The following is a 21,598-nucleotide window of genomic DNA, read 5'->3' on the forward strand; positions in this document are numbered from 1 at the left end:
GGCACGGAGTTTTTCCACACGGGCGCCCCCCCCCGTATTGTTGGCCGGCTGGCATGCACGTCCCTTCACAGCTAAGGATTCCTGACCGCCGCGCGCTCGGTCTCTGTGTCCTCCTCGCCCGGGATCACGCCTACCACGTTTGTATGAAGCGTAGCGTCTTCCGCATCTAGGTGAGGCTTCTGATGAGTCAATTGTGACGAAACATGTCAGGCGGGGCCTGGATGCGGAAGATGCTACGCTTCATACAAACGTGGTAGGCGTGATCCCGGTCGAGGAGGACACGGAGACCGAGCGCGCGCCGGTCAGGAATCCTTAGCTGTGAAGGGACGTGCATGCCAACCGGCCAACAATACGGCGGGGGAGCCCGTGTGGAAAAACTCCGTGCCATAGACATATCAAGAAGATTGTAAGTGCAATTGTGTTTTATACGGTTTTATTAAAAATACAGTATTACGCTATGTTGAGGTGTTTTGATTGAGGAGCATATAAAGAAGAATTGGAACACTGGAAGTGAAGGGGAATCGATCGTGAGTGGTGGGGGACGACCTTTAACGGTCCCAAAGGCGGCATCTGACCTGACAGTGGGTCTTAGCACACGGTGAGTGTTATCTCACTGGGGTGTGGTGACGGCTATCTCTATCTATGTGCCTGATGTGATTACTGGTGGAGCAGGAAGAAGTCCAGTGTGGATGTGATCAAGAGACTTTGTTCATCCAATGGAATTGTGTGGACTTTATTGTAGTGAATTATATCATGCATATTGCTTACTGTGTATTATTCATGTAAGGGAACACATTGGCCTCAATTCACTAAGCTTACCTCCTGTCTTTAATAACTCTTCTGAGCTGTTTTACAGTTATCACAATTATTTCACCATGGTGATAACTGTAAAACAGCTCAGAAGAGTTATTAAAGACAGGAGTTAAGCTTAGTGAATTGAGGCCATTGAGTATTCAGCTGTGTACTGTGAAAGATCGTGAGCGCCAGCCTCTTATTTAATATAAAGACAGGAGATAAGCTTAGTGAATTGAGGCCAATGTACTAACATGTTTTATCACTGAACTATAAACCGATGTCCAGACATACCTTGACAACCAATTAACTTTTTGTATTTTGGGTTATTTGCATGTATATAGCAAATACCAATTATATGTATACATTTATACAAATGTATGTATATGTATACATTACAAATACCTTGTTTTTTTCTATTGTAGCACACATCTTTCTTAGTTTCATTATTACTTGATGTAAACTCCATGAGAACTGCAGAAAAGTATAGCAGGACCAGGGCTGTGGAGTCGGTACAAAAATCATCCAACTCCTCGGTTTATGAAACCACCGACTTCAGGTACCCAAAATTGCTCCGACTCCACAGCCCTGAGCAGGAGAACACCACGCAGATAGATGCCTGGCTTTCCAGTTGGAACAGATTTGCAAATGTAATTTACGGATGCAGTTTTAAGAGGTTTCCTGTTGACATCACTAAAATAGGATACAATTTTAGTCACAAATCAACTTTCTTTTTGTGTGTGTTTAGCCCAACACAATGGACAGTTTATTTTTTTTGAGGATAGCACAGGTGTTCATGTAAGTTACAAGTAAAGCAAATTGCTCAAAAACAGCACTGAAATATATACATAAAATCTGAAGTGTCACTTCTAGCAGAAGTCCATATTGTATATAACAAAAAGTAAAAAAAAAAAAAAAAAAAAAAAAAAAAAAAAAGCAGACCACAGTATTTTTTCAGCCCCATTAATGTCTTCCAACTGTTCGTGCTCACTGTAATTCAGTATGGCTGTGGCAATGTTTGTACATCTTCTACACAGTCATTGTATGCGTCTTCGTATTCAGCATTTGGCTTAACAAGTATAACACAAGTAGGACGTTTTGAACCAGCGGCAGCACCCAAATCCTGTAAGAAATAAAATTAGAGCCATTAGTGATTTACCATGCCAAGAAAATGTAAAACAGTGTTCTCTCCAGTGCTTTGCTGGATACCCCACACAGTTGATTTTTTTTGATCAGCAGTCTGTCAGAATACAGCCCCTAGTCTAAGCAGTTATGCCTGGTACACATCATGCAATTTCCTGTTAGATCGATGGGTCACATCAATAATTTTCTGACAGGACTGATCAGGTGTGAGAGATTTTTTTTGTGTAGAAATAATTAGAAAAGTGATTGGTCACATGATCAGACATGTCAGAAATTATTATGGTGCGTACCAGGCATTAGACCTTGTGTCAGACTCTGGCTATGGCTCCTAAGAGGGGGTTTGCGGCGAAAAAAAATGGATGTTGCCATGACATTGTATGGGCGGAGCTAACGTAATGATGTAACAGCGAGGCATAAGAGAGCAGTGTTTTCGCCATGATGTGGTGAAAGAAGGATTCGCATCATGGGTGTGCAGAAACTGTGTGATGCTATTTATTAGTATACCGTAACCCCAAAGCAGCAAATATAGCCAACTATGACCATTAACCACTTGAGGACCTAGGGCTTTCTACCCCTTAAGGACCGGCCACTTTTTTTCCCCATTCAGACCACTGCAGCTTTCACGGTTTATTGCTCGCTCATACAACCTACCACCTAAATGAATTTTGGCTCCTTTTCTTGTCACTAATAAAGCTTTCTTTTGGTGCTATTTGATTGCTCCTGCGATTTTTACTTTTTATTATATTCATCAAAAAAGACATGAATTTTGGCAAAAATGATTTTTTTAACTTTCTGTGCTGACATTTTTCAAATAACGTAAAATTTCTGTATACATGCAGCGCGAAAAATGTGGACAAACATGTTTTTGATAAAAAAAAACCCATTCAGTGTATATTTATTGGTTTGGGTAAAAGTTATAGCGTTTACAAACTATGGTGCAAAAAGTGAATTTTCTCATTTTCAAGCATCTATGACTTTTCTGACCCCCTGTCATGTTTCATGAGGGGCTAGAATTTCAGGATAGTATAAATACCCCCCAAATTACCCCATTTTGGAAAGAAGACATCCCAAAGTATTCACTGAGAGGCATAGTGAGTTCATAGAAGATATTATTTTTTGTCACAAGTAAGCGGAAAATGACACTTTGTGAGAAAAAAAAAAAAAGTTTCCATTTCTTCTAACTTGCGACAAAAAAAAAATGAAATCTGCCACGGACTCACCATGCCCCTCTCTGAATACCTTGAAGGGTTTACTTTCCAAAATGGGGTCATTTGTGGGGTGTGTTTACTGTCCTGACATTTTGGGGGGTGCTAAATTGTAAGCACCCCTGTAAAGCCTAAAGGTGCTCATTGGACTTTGGACCCCTTAGCGCAGTTAGGCTGCAAAAAAGTGCCACACATGTGGTATTGCCGTACTCAGGAGAAGTAGTATAATGTGTTTTGGGGTGTATTTTTACACATAGCCATGATGGGTGGGAGAAATATCTCTGTAAATGACAATTTGTTAATTTTTTTTACACACAATTGTCCATTTACAGAGATCTTTCTCCCACTCAGCATGGGTATGTGTAAAAATACACCACAAAACACATTATACTACTTCTCCTGAGTACGGCGATACCACATGTGTGGCACTTTTTTGCACCCTAACTGCGCTAAAGGGCCCAAAGTCCAATGAGTACCTTTAGGATTTCACAGGTCATTTTGAGAAATTTCGTTTCAAGACTACTCCTCACGGTTTAGGGCCCCTAAAATGCCAGGGCAGTATAGGAACCCCACAAATGACCCCATTTAAGAAAGAAGACCCCCCAAGGTATTCCGTTAGTAGTATGGCGAGTTCATAGAAGATTTTATTTTTTGTCAAAAGTTAGCGGAAAATGACACTTTGTGAAAAAACACAATTAAAATCAATTTCCGCTAACTTGTGACAAAAAATAAAATCTTCTATGAACTCGCCATACTACTAACGGAATACCTTGGGGGGTCTTCTTTCTAAAATGGGGTCATTTGTGGGGTTCCTATACTGCCCTGGCGTTTTAGGGGCCCCTAAACCGTGAGGAGTAGTCTTGAAACGAAATTTCTCAAAATGACCTGTGAAATCCTAAAGGTACTCATTGGACTTTGGGCCCTTTAGCGCAGTTAGGGTGCAAAAACGTGCCACACATGTGGTATCGCCATACTCGGGAGAAGTAGTACAATGTGTTTTGGGGTGTATTTTTACACATACCCATGCTGGGGGGGAGAAATACCTCTGTAAATGGACAATTGTGTGTAAAAAAATTAAAAGATTGTCATTTACAGAAGTATTTCTCCCACCCAGCATGGGTATGTGTAAAAATACACCCCAAAACACATTATACTACTCCTGAGTACGGCGATACCACATGTGTGGCACTTTTTTGCACCCTAACTGCACTAAGGGGCCCAAAGTCCAATGAGTACCTTTAGGATTTCACAGGTCATTTTTGTTTCAAGACTACTCCTCACGGTTTATGGCCCCTAAAATGCCAGGGCAGTATAGGAACCCCACTAATGACCCCATTTTAGAAAGAAGACACCCCAAGGTATTCCATTAGGAGTATGGTGAGTTCATAGAAGTTTTTATTTTTTTGTCACAAGTTAGCGGAAATTGATTTTAATTGTTTTTTTTTCACAAAGTGTCATTTTCCGCTAACTTGTGACAAAAAATAAAATCTATGAACTCACCATACTCCGTACGGAATACCTTTGGGTGTCTTCTTTCTAGAATGGGGTCATTTGTGGGGTTCCTATACTGCCCTGGCATTTTAGGGGCTCTAAACCGTGAGGAGTAGTCTTGAAACCAAATGTCGCAAAATGACCTGCGAAATCCTAAAGGTACTCATTGGACTTTGGGCCCCTTAGCGCACTTAGGGTGTAAAAAAAAGTGCCACACATGTGGTACCGCCGTACTCAGGAAAAGTAGTATAATGCGTTTTGGGGTGTATTTTTACACATACCCATGCTAAGTGGGAGAAATATCTCTGTAAATGACAATTGTTTGATTTTTTTACACACAATTGTCCATTTACATAGAAATTTCTCCCACCCAGCATGGGTATGTGTAAAAATACACCCCAAAACACATTATACTACTTTTCCTGAGTACGGCGGTACCACATGTGTGACACTTTTTTGCAGCCTAGGTGCGCTAAGGGGCCCAACGTCCTATTCACAGGTCATTTTGAGGCATTTGTTTTCTAGACTACTCCTCGCGGTTTAGGGCCCCTAAAATGCAAGGGCAGTATAGGAACCCCACAAGTGACCCCATTTTAGAAAGAAGACACCCCAAGGTATTCCGTTAGGTGTATGGCGAGTTCATAGAAGATTTTATTTTTTGTCACAAGTTAGTGAAAAATGACACTTTGTGAAAAAAAACCAACAAAAATCAATTTCCGCTAACTTTTGACAAAAAATAAAATCTTCTATGAACTCGTCATACACCTAACAGAATACCTTGGGGTGTCTTTTTCTAAAATGGGGTCACTTGTGGGGTTCCTAAACCGCCCTGGCATTTTACAGGCCCAAAACCGTGAGTAGTCTGGAAACCAAATGTCTCAAAATGACTGTTCAGGGGTATAAGCATCTGCAAATTTTGATGACAGGTGGTCTATGAGGGGGCGAATTTTGTGGAATCGGTCATAAGCAGGGTGGCCTTTTAGATGACAGGTTGTATTGGGCCTGATCTGATGGATAGGAGTGCTAGGGGGGGTGACAGGAGGTGATTGATGGGTGTCTCAGGGGTGGTTAGAGGGGAAAATAGATGCAATCAATGCACTGGGGAGGTGATCGGAAGGGGGTCTTAGGGGGATCTGAGGGTTTGGCCGAGTGATCAGGTGCCCACACGGGGCAAATTAGGGCCTGATCTGATGGGTAGGTGTGCTAGGGGGTGACAGGAGGTGATTGATGGGTGTCTCAAGGTGTGATTAGAGGGGGGAATAGATGCAAGCAATGCACTGGCGAGGTGATCAGGGCTGGGGTCTGAGGGCATTCTGAGGGTGTGGGCGGGTGATTGAGTGCCCTAGGGGCAGATAGGGGTCTAATCTGATAGGTAGCAGTGACAGGGGGTGATTGATGGGTAATTAGTGGGTGTTTAGGTTAGAGAACAGATGTAAACACTGCACTTGGGAGGTGATCGGACGTCGGATCTGCGGGCGATCTATTGGTGTGGGTGGGTGATCAGATTGCCCGCAAGGGGCAGGTTAGGGGCTGATTGATGGGTGGCAGTGACAGCGGGTGATTGATGGGCGGCAGTGACAGGGGGTGATTGATGGGTGGCAGTGACAGGGGGTGATTGATAGGTGATTGACAGGTAATCAGTGGGTCATCAGTCTGGGGAGAATCTGAGGGGTGGGGGTGATCAGGAGGGAGCGGGGGGCAGGGGGGGATAAAAAAAAAAAATAGCGTTGACAGATAGTGACAGGGAGTGATTGATGGGTGATTGGGTGCAAACAGGGGTCTGGGGGGTGGGCAGGGGGGGGTCTGATGGGTGCTGTGGGCGATCTGGGGCAGGGGGGTGGGGGGAAAAAAATCAGTGTGCTTGGTGCAGACTAGGGTGGCTGCAGCCTGCCCTGGTGGTCCCTCGGACATTGGGACCACCAGGGCAGGAGGCAGCCTGTATAATACACTTTGTAAACATTACAAAGTGTATTATACACTTTGTATGCGGCGATCGTCGGGTTAACATCCCGCCGGCACTTCCGTATGGCCGGCGGGATGTTGCGGCGGGTGAGCGGCGCCAGGCGGAGGATCGCGTCACGGATGACGCGATTGCTCCGCCCATGCCCATACAAGGACCGCCGCATTTTGTCAATACGGCGGTCCTTGCGGCATCCACTTCCCGGCCGCCAATTGTATATACGGCGGTCGGGAAGTGGTTAAATAATAAATGCAGCAACAGTTACCCCAGACACTAGAAAACTAACAATGTGGGCAGCATTTCACCAGAAAATAAAACGAAATGTGGGCAACATTTCAGCAGAAAATAACGCAACGTGGCAGCATTTAAGCAGAAAATAAATGCAATGAGGGCAGCTTTTCACCAGAAAATAAACGCAATGAGGGCAGTTAAATGCAATTATGCGGTGGCCAGATGAGCAGCGATGGCATGCCTGCAGATGAGGCTATGCGTGCCGGGTCCGGCACGCGTGCCATAGGTTCGCCATCGCTGCTATAGGGGATTTTTTAAAAATCACATCCCTCAAGTGGCATCATACATAGGATTACATTAGCAAGAGTTTTTCAAACCACAATCGCTTAGGAAAGGCGTCCCTAGTGTGTCCTAGACGTTAAGTTGAGATTTTTGCTCCAATTGAGAATGGGAGCAGTGGGTGACTGATTGGCAGGTCTGGGGCTGCCCGATTGGTATATCGGTCCCTGAACCTTGCTGAAGGTATGTGTGGCAACTTCCTGTAAATCGGAACATTGTATATATGTATGTATACAGGGAAACACGGGACAACAGTGGACACAATAAGACCATAAGACAACCCCTGCACTATAGATGCACGTTTTATTATCTCCCCCCCCCCCTTTTTTTGTCCTCTAAACCTAGTCTTATAGTCTGGAGCTTCTTAAAGTGGAGCTGAACTCTTGCACAGGACAGAAGGAAAACAAAGAAATGCTCCCTGTATATATTTAGAGAGTTTAGCCTGTCTATTTTCCCCTCATTTCTGAGTAAGCACAAGTTGTAATTTGATCCCTCAGCTGTGACAGCTGGCTGCCGTAGCAGAGAGCTAATTGGTAAATACAGGATGTTAACACATCTGCTTCCATGAAAGCAGGAAGTAGACAGTGCAGATTCATTGCAGGATTTGTATCAGCTGTAACAAATGTTTTTCTGTAAAGGTTATGCTGTTGCTTATCTTTTAGAGCAGAGAGGAAGTTCTGAGTTCAGATCCACTTTAATAGTCAGAAAAATACAATATATAAAAAAAAAATTACTTTTTGCGCAGTCATCGCAAAAATGATAACAATAGTATCATCCCGATTCAAAACTTTCTGCACAAACACTGGTGACACTGCCGGTTACATCACATTTACGGCAGAGATGAGGGGACTGCGCATTACTGGAACTTGTTATGTAAAATATGCTATTGATTACTTACAGATTTAGATGGGATATATGCATATGGAATGCCACGGTCTTCACACATGATGGGGACATGGCAATAAACCTCAATTGGAAGGGTGTCACCAGCAAGTACCACAATTCTGAAAAAGAGTACAGTAATAGTATGCTTCATGCACATATGACATCTCTCCATTTAACAAACTCCATTAAGTAGATGAAGGGCCTGTTTCCACTAGATGCTTAGCAATGTGGAAACCGCTCCGCATCGCAAGGAAACTGCAACCAATTTACGTCAATGGAGTAGTTGCCATTGACACGAATTTACCTACGCGATCCGGTGCTGGGGAAATTATGGCTAGCATGCTGTAGTTTTCTGTAGCATGCATCCGATCCCCATAGCTGCATCCAGCTGTCCGGAAGAACCTGCAGAGGGATGCGGTGATCACCTTGCATCCCATTCGCCAGTGGAAACAGGCCCTAAGCGTTCAGATAATTTTAACCACTTTCATTTCTGAGTTTTTACCCCTTAAAGAAACTCTGAAGTCTCATTTTTTCCATTTTTTAATGTGCTCATGTTTACCATTATAGCCTCAGTTGAATTGCTGCAATCCCGCCGCAAAAGGAGTGTTTTTTCATATAGAGAACGACCTGCAAAGTTCCACGACTTTGCAGGTCACAGATTGTGCTGCCCTGGAGAGGCAGAGCTTTGAGCTGTATCTCTGCCTCGCCGCAATCAATCTCCGCCTCCTCCCCGCCCCTCTCAGTGAAAGAAGACAGAGGGGCGGGAGGAGGCGGCAATCGGCAGAGATTGACTGCGGAGGAGGCAGAGCTACTGCAAACAGCTCTGCCTCAAGGAAGCAAATCCCTGCGAGCCCTGGAGCTTTTTCTCTATGAAGAAACACTTCTTTTGTGGCGGGATTGCGGCAATTCAACTTAGGCTATGATTCTAAACATGATTAAAAAAAAAAAAAAAAAAAAAAAAAAACACTGGTAAAAAAAAAAAAGACTTTAGTCTCTTTAAGATTCCTGACAATTTTGGCATTTCAGCTGTGTCATTATGATACATCAATAACTTTTTGTATTACTTATGCTATCAAAATGATATATATATCGGTGGCCATAACAACCCAATGGAGGGCAAAACAAACACAGAGACAATGGGCAATATTCACAAAGCATTACCGCATTTGTTAATGTTTAAAACAGGGGTCACAAACTCACGACTCATTTGCGGCCCTCGATACAATATTTTGTGGCCCTCGCCGGCAAAAGCTTTCTTATAGTTCGCTTCAGTGCTCCCAAGTAATCTGCCGCATCCCCGCCGCTAAACGAGGGCTGCAGAGCCCCCAAATCGCCCGGGGGGGGGGGGTCGGAATCTGCCGGCATTCCCTGGAAGGGGCAGAGCTTTCAGCTTCAGCTCTGCCCCTCCTGACGTCAATCGCCACCTCTCCCCGCCCCTCTCTGTGAAGGAAGAGTGAGAGGGGCGGGCAGAGGCGGCGATGCGTCGCGATTGTGAAATTCCTTATGCGGCCCAGCCTCATCCTGACTTTGCCTCCTGCGGCCCCCCAGGTAAATTGAGTTTGAGACCCCTGGTTTAAAACCTTCCCAAGTTATAATTCACTAAACCTGTTACCGCACAGAAAATCAGTTCTCGACTAGTGAGGTAAATTACAGACTTGTGCGGTAATTAACTCAGGAAATGGCAATTCACAAAGATTTCCGCATTTAATTTACCAGGCAAAAGGGTTTGGTATTTTTCTCCAGCTCACAGCAGCCAATAACTTGCGCTCCCCATGCTGTCTCTGTGTGGTGGATTTGACAGACAGCCTTTGGGGAGAAACAGGCGTACAAGAGAAATCGGCGCAGGAGACTTGGGAGCAGGATACAGCCGGTATATGGCTGATCCTGCTGTTGCACAAGTTCCTGGCTGTGTTAAATACTATTCCCCCTTCAGGCCGCCATGGATGGTGGGGAATGAAATAATAAATAAGTGTGTTTTAAAAGTAACTTCAGCGCCGAAGTTACACCCTGTGCGCGGGCGGCTATAGCTGTATTTCCTATTACGGCCTATGGTGGTGCCGGCTGCACACAAGTCTCCTGCGCTGGCATAACAGTGTTCTGAGGGCTTTCCTGCATCCATTTAGATGTGTAAATCTGTATTCTAGCATACAGAAGAGCCCCCCCCCCCGGTGGCTGCAGCACATCTAAAGGGATAACTGAGATGCACAGGGCAGAAAACTCAGAGTGATACATGCAGCTACCTGCCTGCCCTGCTAAACGCTGGTAAGTGACACTTACCGAGCAGGACTTAGTGAATTGAGGCATGTCTGTTCAGTAAAAAAAAGTGTAAAATACAGAATAAGGTATTTTTTTTACCAAACAAATGATTTTACTGAACTGCCCATTGTAAAGAGAGCCCTGATGGTGCAGTAAGGCCCCGTTCACACTTGCGTTTTTTAAAAAACCGGAACGGATGTCCGGACCGCACCGGATCCGGACCTGATTCGTACGGTTCCTATCCGGATCCGGTCCGTTTGCATCCGTTTTCCGTGCGGTATGAACACGGTTGCGGTCCGGATCCGTTTGAGATAACAAGCTGTATAATAATACCTGGGGTCTGGGAGGTCGGCAGAAGCTCTGGGGTTGTTGTAGGGCCTCACCTCCTCGTTATCAGACGTATCGGACATGTTGCTGCCGGGGAGCTCCAGCGTGAGGTCGCTGCTGCTCCACTCTGTGGGCGCTGGGCCCATGTGTCCCCGTCCAGGATGGCCGCTGTAGCATGGAGGAAGCATGGGAGGTGGGGTGGAGCGTCCGTTTTTTTTACGGCCAGTGTGTTGTGCGCTCTCCGGTTCTCATTGGTTTGTATTGGCCGGATGCAACAGTCCGGCTCAGCTCCGGATACGTCTGCCGGAGGAGCCGGACCAAAAAATAGCGCATGTTGGATCTTACGCCGGAGTCCGGATCCGGACGGAACGGACGCATAGACTTTCATTGCTGTGCCGTGCGTCCGTTCCGCATGCGGTCCGGCTCCGGCGATTCCGGACGGCGACCGCCAATGTGAACCGGGCCTAAGTCACAAAAAAAAAAAATAAAGCTGAAGGAATTGTGCACTCACAAAAAAGACGGTTGCAGAAGGCCAACCAACCGCTGAAGGCAACCCAACTCCATTCAGGTGTCCAGACGAGCTGGGTGTGGTCTCACTTGGTGTAAAAAAACAATAGGATGGGCTTAGGGGTGGCTGAGCCACATAAGACCAAGGCGGTATACACCTCCAAAGGTGGGTAAAACGGAACAGGGGGGGGGGGGGGGAAATAGGTGCCCAGGGTATGAAAAAACTGAGTTAAAACCAATTAAAAGAAAAAGGGTGAAGTGTCTTACCTCAAATGAAGACAAAATCATATGATATGCACTGACAAGGTGTTTTGTGGGACTTCACCCTCTTCCTCAGGCCAAATAAAAGTGCCTAGGTGATACTTTGAGCCCGCGGCATCTAATTTTGGCTAAAAGCAAAACCTAGGCACTTTTATTTGAGGTGGTCATTATCAGCCGCCTCACAACTAGCGTGTATACGGAGCTTTACAAGAAACGTTCTCTAATCGCATATCTCAGACGTAAAAAGGTACATACCCTTTCTCTCCTTTATTGAGGAACTTCTGTACTTCCTTTACACCTCTCCGGATATTTTTGTGTTTGACAGCTGAATAAGGCAAATAAAAGGAATTAAGAAGATACGCAGATAAAGTCAATACATATTGAAGTCTTAAGTTGCGTGCAGTTTTACCTGCAGCAAAAATTACTGAGCACTTTTTTTTTTTTTTTTTAAACAATGAACTTCCCCATAAGGGAGGTTTGTAATGCAGTATGCCATAGGAGGGCTGCTCCACTCTGTGGAGTACGCCATCATTGTCTGTAGCAACCACAGTCCAAAGTGACCATCTATGTAGTGCGCTCCTGGCTGCACTGCATGCCAGGACCTGTAGTATGTACATACTACTGGCGGGAGAGGTCTCATATATATGCACCACAGCTCCCGGCATGCCATGCAGTTGGGAGTGCACTACACAGGCAGAGTTTTTGATCTGCGGCAGCTGAGGACAGTGATGGCATATGACACAAAGACAGGGGGCTAAAGCAGCAGCCCCCCATAGGTAAGCAATAGTGCCCCATAAAATCCCCCCCCCCCCCCCAACAATATACCGCTTTAAAAAAAGTATTTGATGCTTATTACCCCTTAACTGCAGATTAAAAACGCTAGGATTCAGATAGTTTGAAGAAAACTACGGCCACACTATTTGGCCAATCAGAATGCTTAAGGGGCCCGTACATTCAGCCGATTAGCGGCTGATCGATCGATTTGCGGCCGATTTTGATCGATCTGACATGCTGGAAAATCTGGGTCGATCTGATGAGATTGCTTATCCATTTGCATTGGACCTAATTGGACAAAAAAATGCCATCAGATCGATTTTCAATAGATTTCATACTGAAATCTATTGGAAATCTATTCCTAAACACATCAGATAGATCAGGAAATCTATCCGATGATCTATCTGCTGCTAATCTAATGCTGGGCATAGACGGGTCGATCCGGAGGCCGAGTAGCCGCCGGATCAACTCCAGCCGCGTCCCCGCGGATCGATTCCCGCTCGTCCCGCCGGCGGTCCTTATCAGCCGCTCGATTCCCTGCCACTGTCCGCCGGCGGGAATCAAGCACAAATATTGCACTGCAGGGCAATTCAGTCTAGTTAAAAAACAACTGAAGTCAGGGGTATATGGAGGCTGTCCTATTTATTTTCTTTTAAAGTGAACCTGAGCCGAAGCTCAGGTTCAAAAACAGATCCTTACCCTGAAGAGAGAGAAGCCCCAGGATGCTGAAGCAATCCTTGGTGGTCCGGTGTCCTCTGTTGGATAAGCGTGGCCCCCCTCCACTTCGTGGCCTCACAGCTCCTTTTCCACATTCATGGCCGTGCATAAGAAGCTCAAACCCACTCACACATGCAGTAACACAGAGTCCGTGGCTCCAGCTTACTGTGTAGAAGAGTTCAGTAGGCTACAGCGTGGCTATGAATGCGGAAGGGGAGTTGCATGGCCCTGATAGGATAAGCCACACCGCTAATCTTTGGGGGGGGGGGGGGGCGGCACGCTCAATGGGCGAAAGCAAACCACAGACGGAAGCCTCAATAGGATCCAGGAGGCTTCCCTGTCTTTAGGTGAGTGCTTCGGCTCGGTTACACTTTACAGTTGCCGGGCTATCCTGCTGATCATCTGCCTCTAATACTTTTAGCCATATGCTGGGCATACATGGTGAGATTCTACTTACCAATCGAGCCGCTGATGGCTCGATTGATAATTTCCGACAGGCCCGATCAGCGAGGTGCTGTGAACAATGGGAAGAAAACGAGCGGAAGATAAGGAGCGCCCACGGGGACGAGCGAGAATCGATCCAGACGCCTGCGGGGACGAGCGGCAATGCGCCGGGATCGAGTCAGTGGCTCGATCCAGCGCATAAACACACAGGTGTATGCACAGCAATAGACCCTGAACACATGCAACAGATCAGTTGTTTCTAATGCTGGGGATACACGGTACGTTTGTGTACCGTGTATCGAGCAGCTGATCCGGACAGCTGATAATATTCAGCTGGTCCGATCACGCTGCCTGATCCCCGCCCGCTCGGTAATCAATCCGCGCGCACTCGCGGGGGGCCATCCGGCAGCTAATCGGCTGTCAGATCGACCCGTGTATTCCCACCATAACATCTTTGTCTGATCTGACAAGATTATCTACCACTACTGCAGCCAAATAGACCAGCAGAGCTGCCAGCCAACTGGCTTCACATAGCCCAGGGTGCGCAGGCGCCGCCAACTTACAAGTCGATAGTAATGAAACTAGCTGGCAGCGGAAAAACAAAGGATCGTGCAGGACCGACATGGGGCAGGTCGGCTGCTGGGGGCTTGGGGAAGCCCCATGTAAGTGAAACGGTTTGTTTTTCAGCAATATTCAGTTCCACTTTAAAAAGAAATAGATATGGCAACCACCATATTCCTCTTATTTATTTATTGTATTTATAAAGCGCCAACATATTACGCTCAAACGAAACAATCCTATGTAAAACCCCACTCGATAACTACCTTGTACAGCGCATCCTCTCCCAACTATACCCTATACTAGGCAGGTAAGTTACCTCCGCGCACAATATACCTTTCTTAATACACTTGTAGAGCCTCTTGGTCAGCTTCCGCCCGGCCAGCGGCTGTGCTATGGGATTGAGCGTGGCCACCATCTCCTCATATGTACGCTCAGGGGGCTCTTGTTTGATCTCCACCGTCGTCTCGGCGGCCTCTTCCTCCTCCTCGGCCTCCCGCCGCTTCTCTTTCTTCACCTTCATGTTGCTGCAGCAACCACTAGCTCAGCTCACACGTGTCGCCTGTGCTGCACATACACCACTAACTTCCGCTAGCTGTACACACAACTTCCGGGGCTCCGGCAGGCTGATCCTGCGTCTGTGCATTGAGCTAGCGGGAGCGCGCACGCAATGGTTCTACATACAAGGAACATGATAGGGGCAGGGCGGAGGCGGTACCTATGAGGATAGCTGTTTCTTATTGGTGTGTGGCGAGGGGGGCGTGTAGTAACATCAGTGGCTTCGTGTGTCCTTGCCAGAGGGAGATCCATAGCATAATGGCGCAGTCGGGACCTCCGGTGATTGAGGGCTTCACACCCACTGCCCACTTACAGAATGAGCCCTCTGAGTCGAAGTTCATGAGGAAAGTAAAGGCGAACCCTTTCGTGCCTCTCGGTGAGTGGGGGAGGGAAGGCCTCAAATAGCTACACATCTGTAGTTATAGATCCATTATACGTAAAAGGAAGTTTAAATCAGGCAATTATAGTAAAAGAAAATGTAAAATTAAAAATATACAAATGTAAATTTCTCAAAGACTAAGATGAACTATACATTACTTCTACATTTGCTTGCTGTTACATACAGAAGCCAGTGAAAATCTGACAAAATCTGTCAAGCTTTGGACTAGTCCATCTCCTAATGGGGAATTCGGTGCTAGTCTAGTTTAGGAGGAGCACTGAAAATGGGCGCCCTCTATGTGAACTTTTACTTCTGGTTGTTTGTAGCCGCTGCTGTTATAGCGGATGGCCTTTTAAAAGGATTTTGAGGTATGAGACCTATGGAAGCTGCCATATTTCTTTCCTTTTAACCACTTCCGGATTCCGGGTGGTTTGGCTGATCTGTGCTGCGGGGGCTCTTCAGCCCGCAGCACAGATCAGAAATCAGGCAGGGCGATCAGACTTCCCCCCTTTTTTCCCCACTAGGGGGATGTCCTGCTGGGGGGTCTGATTGTTGCCGCGCTGCTGTGCCTAGCGGGGGGGGGGGGGCTCCTCAAAGCCCCCCTCCGCAGCGCTATTCCTCCCTCTGCCTTCTTCCCTCCCTCTCCCGTCCCCTGTGTGCGGCGCAGGACGGAAAGCCGTCCTGCGCCGGATAGGATAGGCTTTAGCAGCGCCGTATGTATGTAAACAGCGGGGAAGATCTTCCCCGCCTGTTTACATTTACCCTGCAAGCCGCGTTCGGAGGCTCGCAGGGTGTTCACGGAGACACCCTCCGTGAACTGACATGGAACAGCCGCTCATTCGAGCGGCCGTTTCCATGGAAACCGCTTCAGGATTCAGGGGCGTACTTATGCATACGCAGAATCCTGAAGTGGTTAACCACTTGAGGACCCACCCTTTACCCCCCCTTAAGGACCAGCGCAGTATTCTGTGATCTGTGCTGGGTGGGCTCTGCAGCCCCCAGCACAGATCAGGCAGCACGCAGAGCGATCAGATCGCCCCCCTTTTTTCCCCCCTATGGGGATGGTGTGCAGGGGGGGTCTGATCGCTCCTCTTGGCTGGCATGTTGCGGGGGGGGCACCTCAAAGCCCCCCTCCGCGGCGAAATTCCCCCCCTCCCTCTCCTACCTGTCATCCCCGGTGATTGGGGCTGCACAGGACGCTATCCGTCCTGTGCAGCCAGTGACAGGACGTCCCCTGTCACATGGCGGCGATCCCCGGCCGCTGATTGGCCGGGGATCGCCGATCTGCCTTACGGCGCTGCTGCGCAGCAGCGCCGTACAATGTAAACAAAGTGGATTATTTCCGCTTGTGTTTACATTTAGCCTGCGAGCCGCCATCTGCGGCCCGCAGGCTATTCACGGAGCCCCCCGCTGTGAATTGACAGGAAGCAGCCGCTCGCGCGAGCGGCTGCTTCCTGATTAATTAGCCTGCAGCTGGCAACGCAATACTGCGTCGCTGGTCCTGCAGCTACCACTTTGCCGACGCACGTTATGAGTGCGCGGTCGGCAAGTGGTTAAACAATACCAGTTGCCTGGCAGTGCTGCTGATCTTCCTGGTCAGTAGGGTCCAAATCACACACCTGAAACAAGCATGTAGCTAATGTTGCCAGATTTGTCATAGACTTCTGATCAGCATGCTTGTTCAGGGACTATGGCTTAAAGAGACTCTGAAGCGAGAATAAATCTCGCTTCAGAGCTCATACTTAGCAGGGGCATGTGTGCCCCTGCTAAACCGCCGCTATCGCTCCGCTGAACGGGGGTCCCTTCACCCCCAAACCCTTCCCCGCAAGACTTGGTCGTAGTCTTGGTCGTAAATCTTCCCTTCCTGGAGTCAGGGCTAACGGCTGCAGCCCTGCCTCCAGTCGCGTCTATTAGACGCGCATCGCCGCCTCTCAGTGAAGGAAGACTGAGAGGGGAGGGGGAGAGGCGGAGATACGCGTCTGACAGACGCGCGTGGGGCAGGGCTGAGGCGGTTAGCCCTGCCCCAATACGGAAGCGCTCCCCCGCTTTACGGAGGGGATTTGGGAGTGAAGGGACCCCTGTTAAGCCGCGGGATAGCGGCGGTTTAGCAGGGGCACACTCTCTTTAAAGTATTAGGCAGAGGATCAGCAGGACTTCCAGGCAATGTGCATTATTACGAGGAAACAAACATGTCTGCCTCCATAATCCCTCGGGTTCTCTTTAATTACTTGACGACCATAGGCTTACACCCCCCTAAAGACTAGGCTATTTTTCAGAATATTGGGCTGTGCAGCTTGGTCAGGTTGCTGCACAGCCCTGCAACTTGGCACACACATGATTTTTACCTCCTTTAGTTGACTCTGACGGAGGTGTCTGATTGCTGCTGAGATCATTTTTTTTTTTTAATAAGAAAGGGGAGGCTTTTCCCTCCCTCCTTTCTCCCTACCCCTGTGCAAAACGATCGCGCATGCATTCCCTGCTAAACTTCAGCACCAGGACTTGACGCCAATCAGCGTTAGGCGGTCCTGGGGCTGCCACCGCGGTCACGCCCATCGACGTGACGCGGTCGTTAGGTAGGTAGAGGCGTCCTCTGCGTTAAAGTGCACCTTAGCTGAAGCTTGGGTACACAAAATGAGATGCCTTACGAGAGGGAAGCCTCAGGATCCCAATGAGGCTTCCTTCACTACTTTGTGGTCCCTCGAAACTGGTCCCGGAAGATTAGCGACAATGCATTGTCACTAATCACATCGGGGCCATGCATCTCCTCTCCTTGGTTGCTCTGTGTGCAATGGCTGACTGAGCCCTCCAATGCATGCACGGGCAGGCTCGCGCGGCCATTGCACGAACTTCAACCAAAAAGAGGAGTTGCGCTGCCACAATGTGAAGGGGGGCCACATGCTCAGCAATCGGGAGGCTTTTTAGAACTGAGGAAAGTCTCATTAGGATCCTGAGGCTTCCCTCTGTAAGGGCCTGTTTCCACTAGTGCCATGCACGGCGGCACTTCCTGGTCTGCGGGAACGCTGACAAATTCCATAAGCCGGCACGGCCTGCACGGAAACTGATGGCAATGTCAGCCAAATCGCTAAGGTAAGCGTTTCGTCCGGCTGCGACATTGTTTCCTATGGCAGAGTTTCCCCGCACAATTTGCCTGCGAGTAAACTATCCGAATTCGGCCCGGTTTCCACACTAGTGGAAACGGGCCCTCAGTGGTGTTAGATTTTGAACTTGAGCTTTGGCTAGGTGCCAACAGAAGGGGGCGTGTTAAGGTTAGGCACTCGGGATGGTCAATGAGTGCAAATTTTGTATGCAAATTTATGCAGCAAATGAACCAATGAAATCATGCTTTGCACTATTCCGCATCAATTTGAAATTGTTTGCATCTCATTGACAATTCCCATTAGGCGTCCACAGGGGGTTAAGGTTAAAGCAGATCTGTGACATGGTTAAAACGTATGAAAAACAAATATTACATGAGTCCCTATGATTTCAGCGCATCATATCCGTATTATTGCAGTCGCTGGCGTTTGTAATTTGTGATTGCGATTGCTAGTGGAAAAGGGCCCTTAATAGAAAATTATTCATTTTAAAAATCATACTTCAGCCCTAAGGTGGCTGGGACACCGGAAGTACTTCTGGGGCTTTGTGACGTGCACATACCTCATGCACTTTCGGATACAGCCGTGCATGCGCGTTTTTCAGTGTTGATCATGCACTATATTCCCTCTCGTGCACTGCTGAGTCACAGCTGATGTCAGCACATTAGGAATGGCGAGTGCCAGAGAGCCACGCAAATACAGAGCGCGCACAAGGGGGACGTCTGTCATGCATGACATGACAGAAGTGGGTGTAAATGGGGGCGGAACGGCTGCAACTGCTCTGCCTCTTTCTCAAGCCCACATATTTGACTTTATTGACAAAAATAAGAACGGACAGCATATGGGAGACAGTGGCATCAGAAAGCTGTAAATGCATGCAATTACCAATATGTCTTTATTAAAGGGACGTACCTATGTAGGATTTTTTTTTTTAATGGAAAAAAAAACCGTTCAGGTTTCCTTTAAAGATATTTGCTATCAGAATTACATTATTGGGGTTTTCTTACTATAAAAAGCAATTACTGAACTGTAGTTGCTCAGTCCAACTGCCAAAATAGCATGGAAGTGAGTAGGGAAGCTGGCTGACATCTTTGTATAGATCCTTTGTAAATTCTTTTGTAAAGGGGAATCGAATGTGGCATCCATACTGATGCAAATTGGCATTAAATGGGTATTTGGATGCGTTGTGCTGAAAACTGCAGCTGGCAGCATTTGTTTTTCCCCACATGTGATTCAGAAGCAGCCCATTGTTTTGGATTGGCTGTGATTCCAAATATGTATAAAAGAAACTGCTAAAATTTGGCTGCAATGAACACGGGCCCTCGAGGTAATACTGAGAAATCCCCATCAGGAGGTGGTCTTGTGTAAGATCTGTCAGCTTTCTACTACCTACTGTAAGGGACAGCAACATAAGAATTTTAGATTTTTATATGTAGGTATTTTAAACTTTACAATTTTTCATAATACCGGTTCTTTAAAGAAAACCTGAACTGACAATTAAAAGTCAAAATAAGCATACACAAGTCATACTTACCTTCCATGTAGTCTACTCCTCAGTGTCTTTCTCCTGTCCCGCGTCCTGTTTGTTCACTGTGATCAAGGGAATTTTCCGTCCTCCATTTTGAAAATGGCCATTACACCATAACCGCTTCCTGGTCAGCACAGTTACACTGTAACATCGCCCACTTGAGCTATAGGGAAACATGGACATTACCTGGTACATCAGTTGTCCTCTCAGCTATAACTGACAGCAACTGATATTTTAATGACAGCAACTGATATATTTCAGATCTAACAAAATGTTGTCAGAACTGGAAGGGATTATTGTCAGAAGAAAATGGTGAGCTTCTGAGAGGAACTGATGGCAAGGTAACTATGTAATGTTCATTTTAAGTTACCTCGTGTTTATTTTAAATATTTTTACTCAGTACAGGTTCTCTTTAAACCCTGCTTTGCGGGAAAATTAACTTCTGTTACTTTGTTCTTCCCTGTGCCTGTTATTGAGGACACCTCTTCCTAGTGACATAATGAAAGTCAATGGTCATGCAGGGGAGCATGTTTTTTCTTTTTGTCTGTTTTAATGGAAGCAAAGATGGCCAAGATTCTGTCAGGAACCTCCTTTTTGGGGGAAGGGGGGGGGGGGGTGGTAGACATTAGGAGTTGGTTTACATTTGGGAAGAGTATCAAGGGTATCAGTTGCTAGGAAGAAGATTGTGATAATTTACGGATCAGCTTATTTCGGCCTGCGGCTCTGAGAGCCTAGCGCCGAAACTGGGCGCCCCATAGCAGCAATGTTATGCTGCGCGGGGCGCGTAGCGGTAATTCGGGGCTCTGGCGGCTGTCAGACCCCGAATTACATTTCCGTCCAATTTGCGACAACTCAGAGGGGGGATAGTATTTAACGCCGCCTCGGAGTTTTGCGGCAGCGGTGAGAGCCGTCATTCGGCTCTCACCACGCCGAACAGAGCGGCTCCAACATAATATGCACCCGATAATTTAGGGGGTTGTCTATATAATGCAGACTTCAGTTGAGCTGGGGTTGTGGATTCCAATAAATCTTTACAATGGTTCATATGTGTATTCAGCTTTCTGGCTAGCGTTGTTCAGTATTACTGTTTTATCCTTACAGGCTGCCTTGCCACTGCTGGTGTTTTGACGTGGGGACTTATCGCTTTCAAGCAAGGGAAACGGCGTCAGTCTCAACTATTGATGCGCGCGCGTATTATTTCCCAAGGATTCACACTAGCGGCTATTATGGTGGGAGTTGTTATGGCTGCAACAAAATCCAAGCCCAGCGAGAATTAAGGCCAAGCTATGTGGACTGAGATAATCTGCAGTGTGGCTGATCCAAAATAAATACGGACCTTATGCCAGAGGAAAGTTGGAGTCCTGGGAGCCAGTGTTGTCTAAAATCATATCTGTAATGAATAAACATCTCCATTGAGTGTATCTGAATTTTTATTGTAAAGACCATATATGTAGACATCTAAGCTACACAAGTCACTGCGGATATGCAGAATGCTTTACTGCAGCAGGCTTATCCTGCTGAGCCACTGTGACAGGATTGTCTTCTGAAACCATGTGAAGCGATGCGGGGTGTGTGTGTGTGTGTGTATATATATAATATACATTTTGTCTATTAAAGCGGTATTGTCACCATAAAAATTAAATTTCAACAGCAACTGGTCTGAGTGTATTAAGTGATAAAGATGCTCATCCTGCATTCAAAACTTGCAAAACTTTATCTGCTGTTATGGTTTGTAGTTATCACATACTTTAGGAGCATTGGCCCTAGTGCCAAACAGTGCCATAAGAGTTGAATGCTGGGAGTTCTTTTTATCTATTATATATTTCTCCTCTTCCATTTATTTCCCTATCTAGATGCTTATCAGAAACACCCTCTGATTACTTGTGTTTACAAGCAAGGCTGAGGTGACTCAGTGATTGGATGTGTAAATAAAAAAAGACAGTGCAGTTGTTAGTCCCTCCCTCAGTGGGAGAGTCTGAAGACTCTGGGAGGAGGGCAGCTAATGAATACACAATGAGCAAGAGAATTGAGGGGGGAAAACAAGAGTCAGGGAGGATATGATGTCAGCATTAGCTTGGCAAGATGGCCACTGCCTAGAATAGGATTTTCTGCTTTTCCTTTATAAAATTCACAGGAATCATTACGTGG

The 21,598-nt window shown here is 46.8% G+C and overlaps 2 protein-coding genes across 2 annotated transcripts; one reads left to right on the forward strand and one right to left on the reverse strand.

Annotated features, from left to right (window-relative positions):
* Positions 1 to 1,519: 1,519 nt before the first annotated feature.
* On the reverse strand, positions 1,520 to 14,535 carry NHP2 (NHP2 ribonucleoprotein). The gene is made up of 4 exons (XM_068277035.1): positions 14,227 to 14,535; positions 11,653 to 11,722; positions 8,060 to 8,165; positions 1,520 to 1,915 (listed from the first exon to the last, which is right to left on the reverse strand). Exons 1-4 carry the CDS (start codon positions 14,411 to 14,413, stop codon positions 1,790 to 1,792), a joined length of 489 nt encoding a protein of 162 aa, XP_068133136.1. The 5' UTR covers positions 14,414 to 14,535; the 3' UTR covers positions 1,520 to 1,789.
* A 42-nt stretch (positions 14,536 to 14,577) lies between these two features.
* HIGD2A (HIG1 hypoxia inducible domain family member 2A) lies at positions 14,578 to 20,877 on the forward strand. The gene is made up of 2 exons (XM_068277036.1): positions 14,578 to 14,824; positions 20,552 to 20,877. The coding sequence occupies exons 1-2, from the start codon at positions 14,611 to 14,613 to the stop codon at positions 20,725 to 20,727; spliced, it is 390 nt and encodes a 129-aa protein (XP_068133137.1). The 5' UTR covers positions 14,578 to 14,610; the 3' UTR covers positions 20,728 to 20,877.
* The last annotated feature ends 721 nt before the right edge of the window (positions 20,878 to 21,598 follow it).

Source organism: Hyperolius riggenbachi, chromosome 3, assembly GCF_040937935.1.
Source record: "Hyperolius riggenbachi isolate aHypRig1 chromosome 3, aHypRig1.pri, whole genome shotgun sequence".
Taxonomy (NCBI): Eukaryota; Metazoa; Chordata; class Amphibia; order Anura; family Hyperoliidae; genus Hyperolius; species Hyperolius riggenbachi.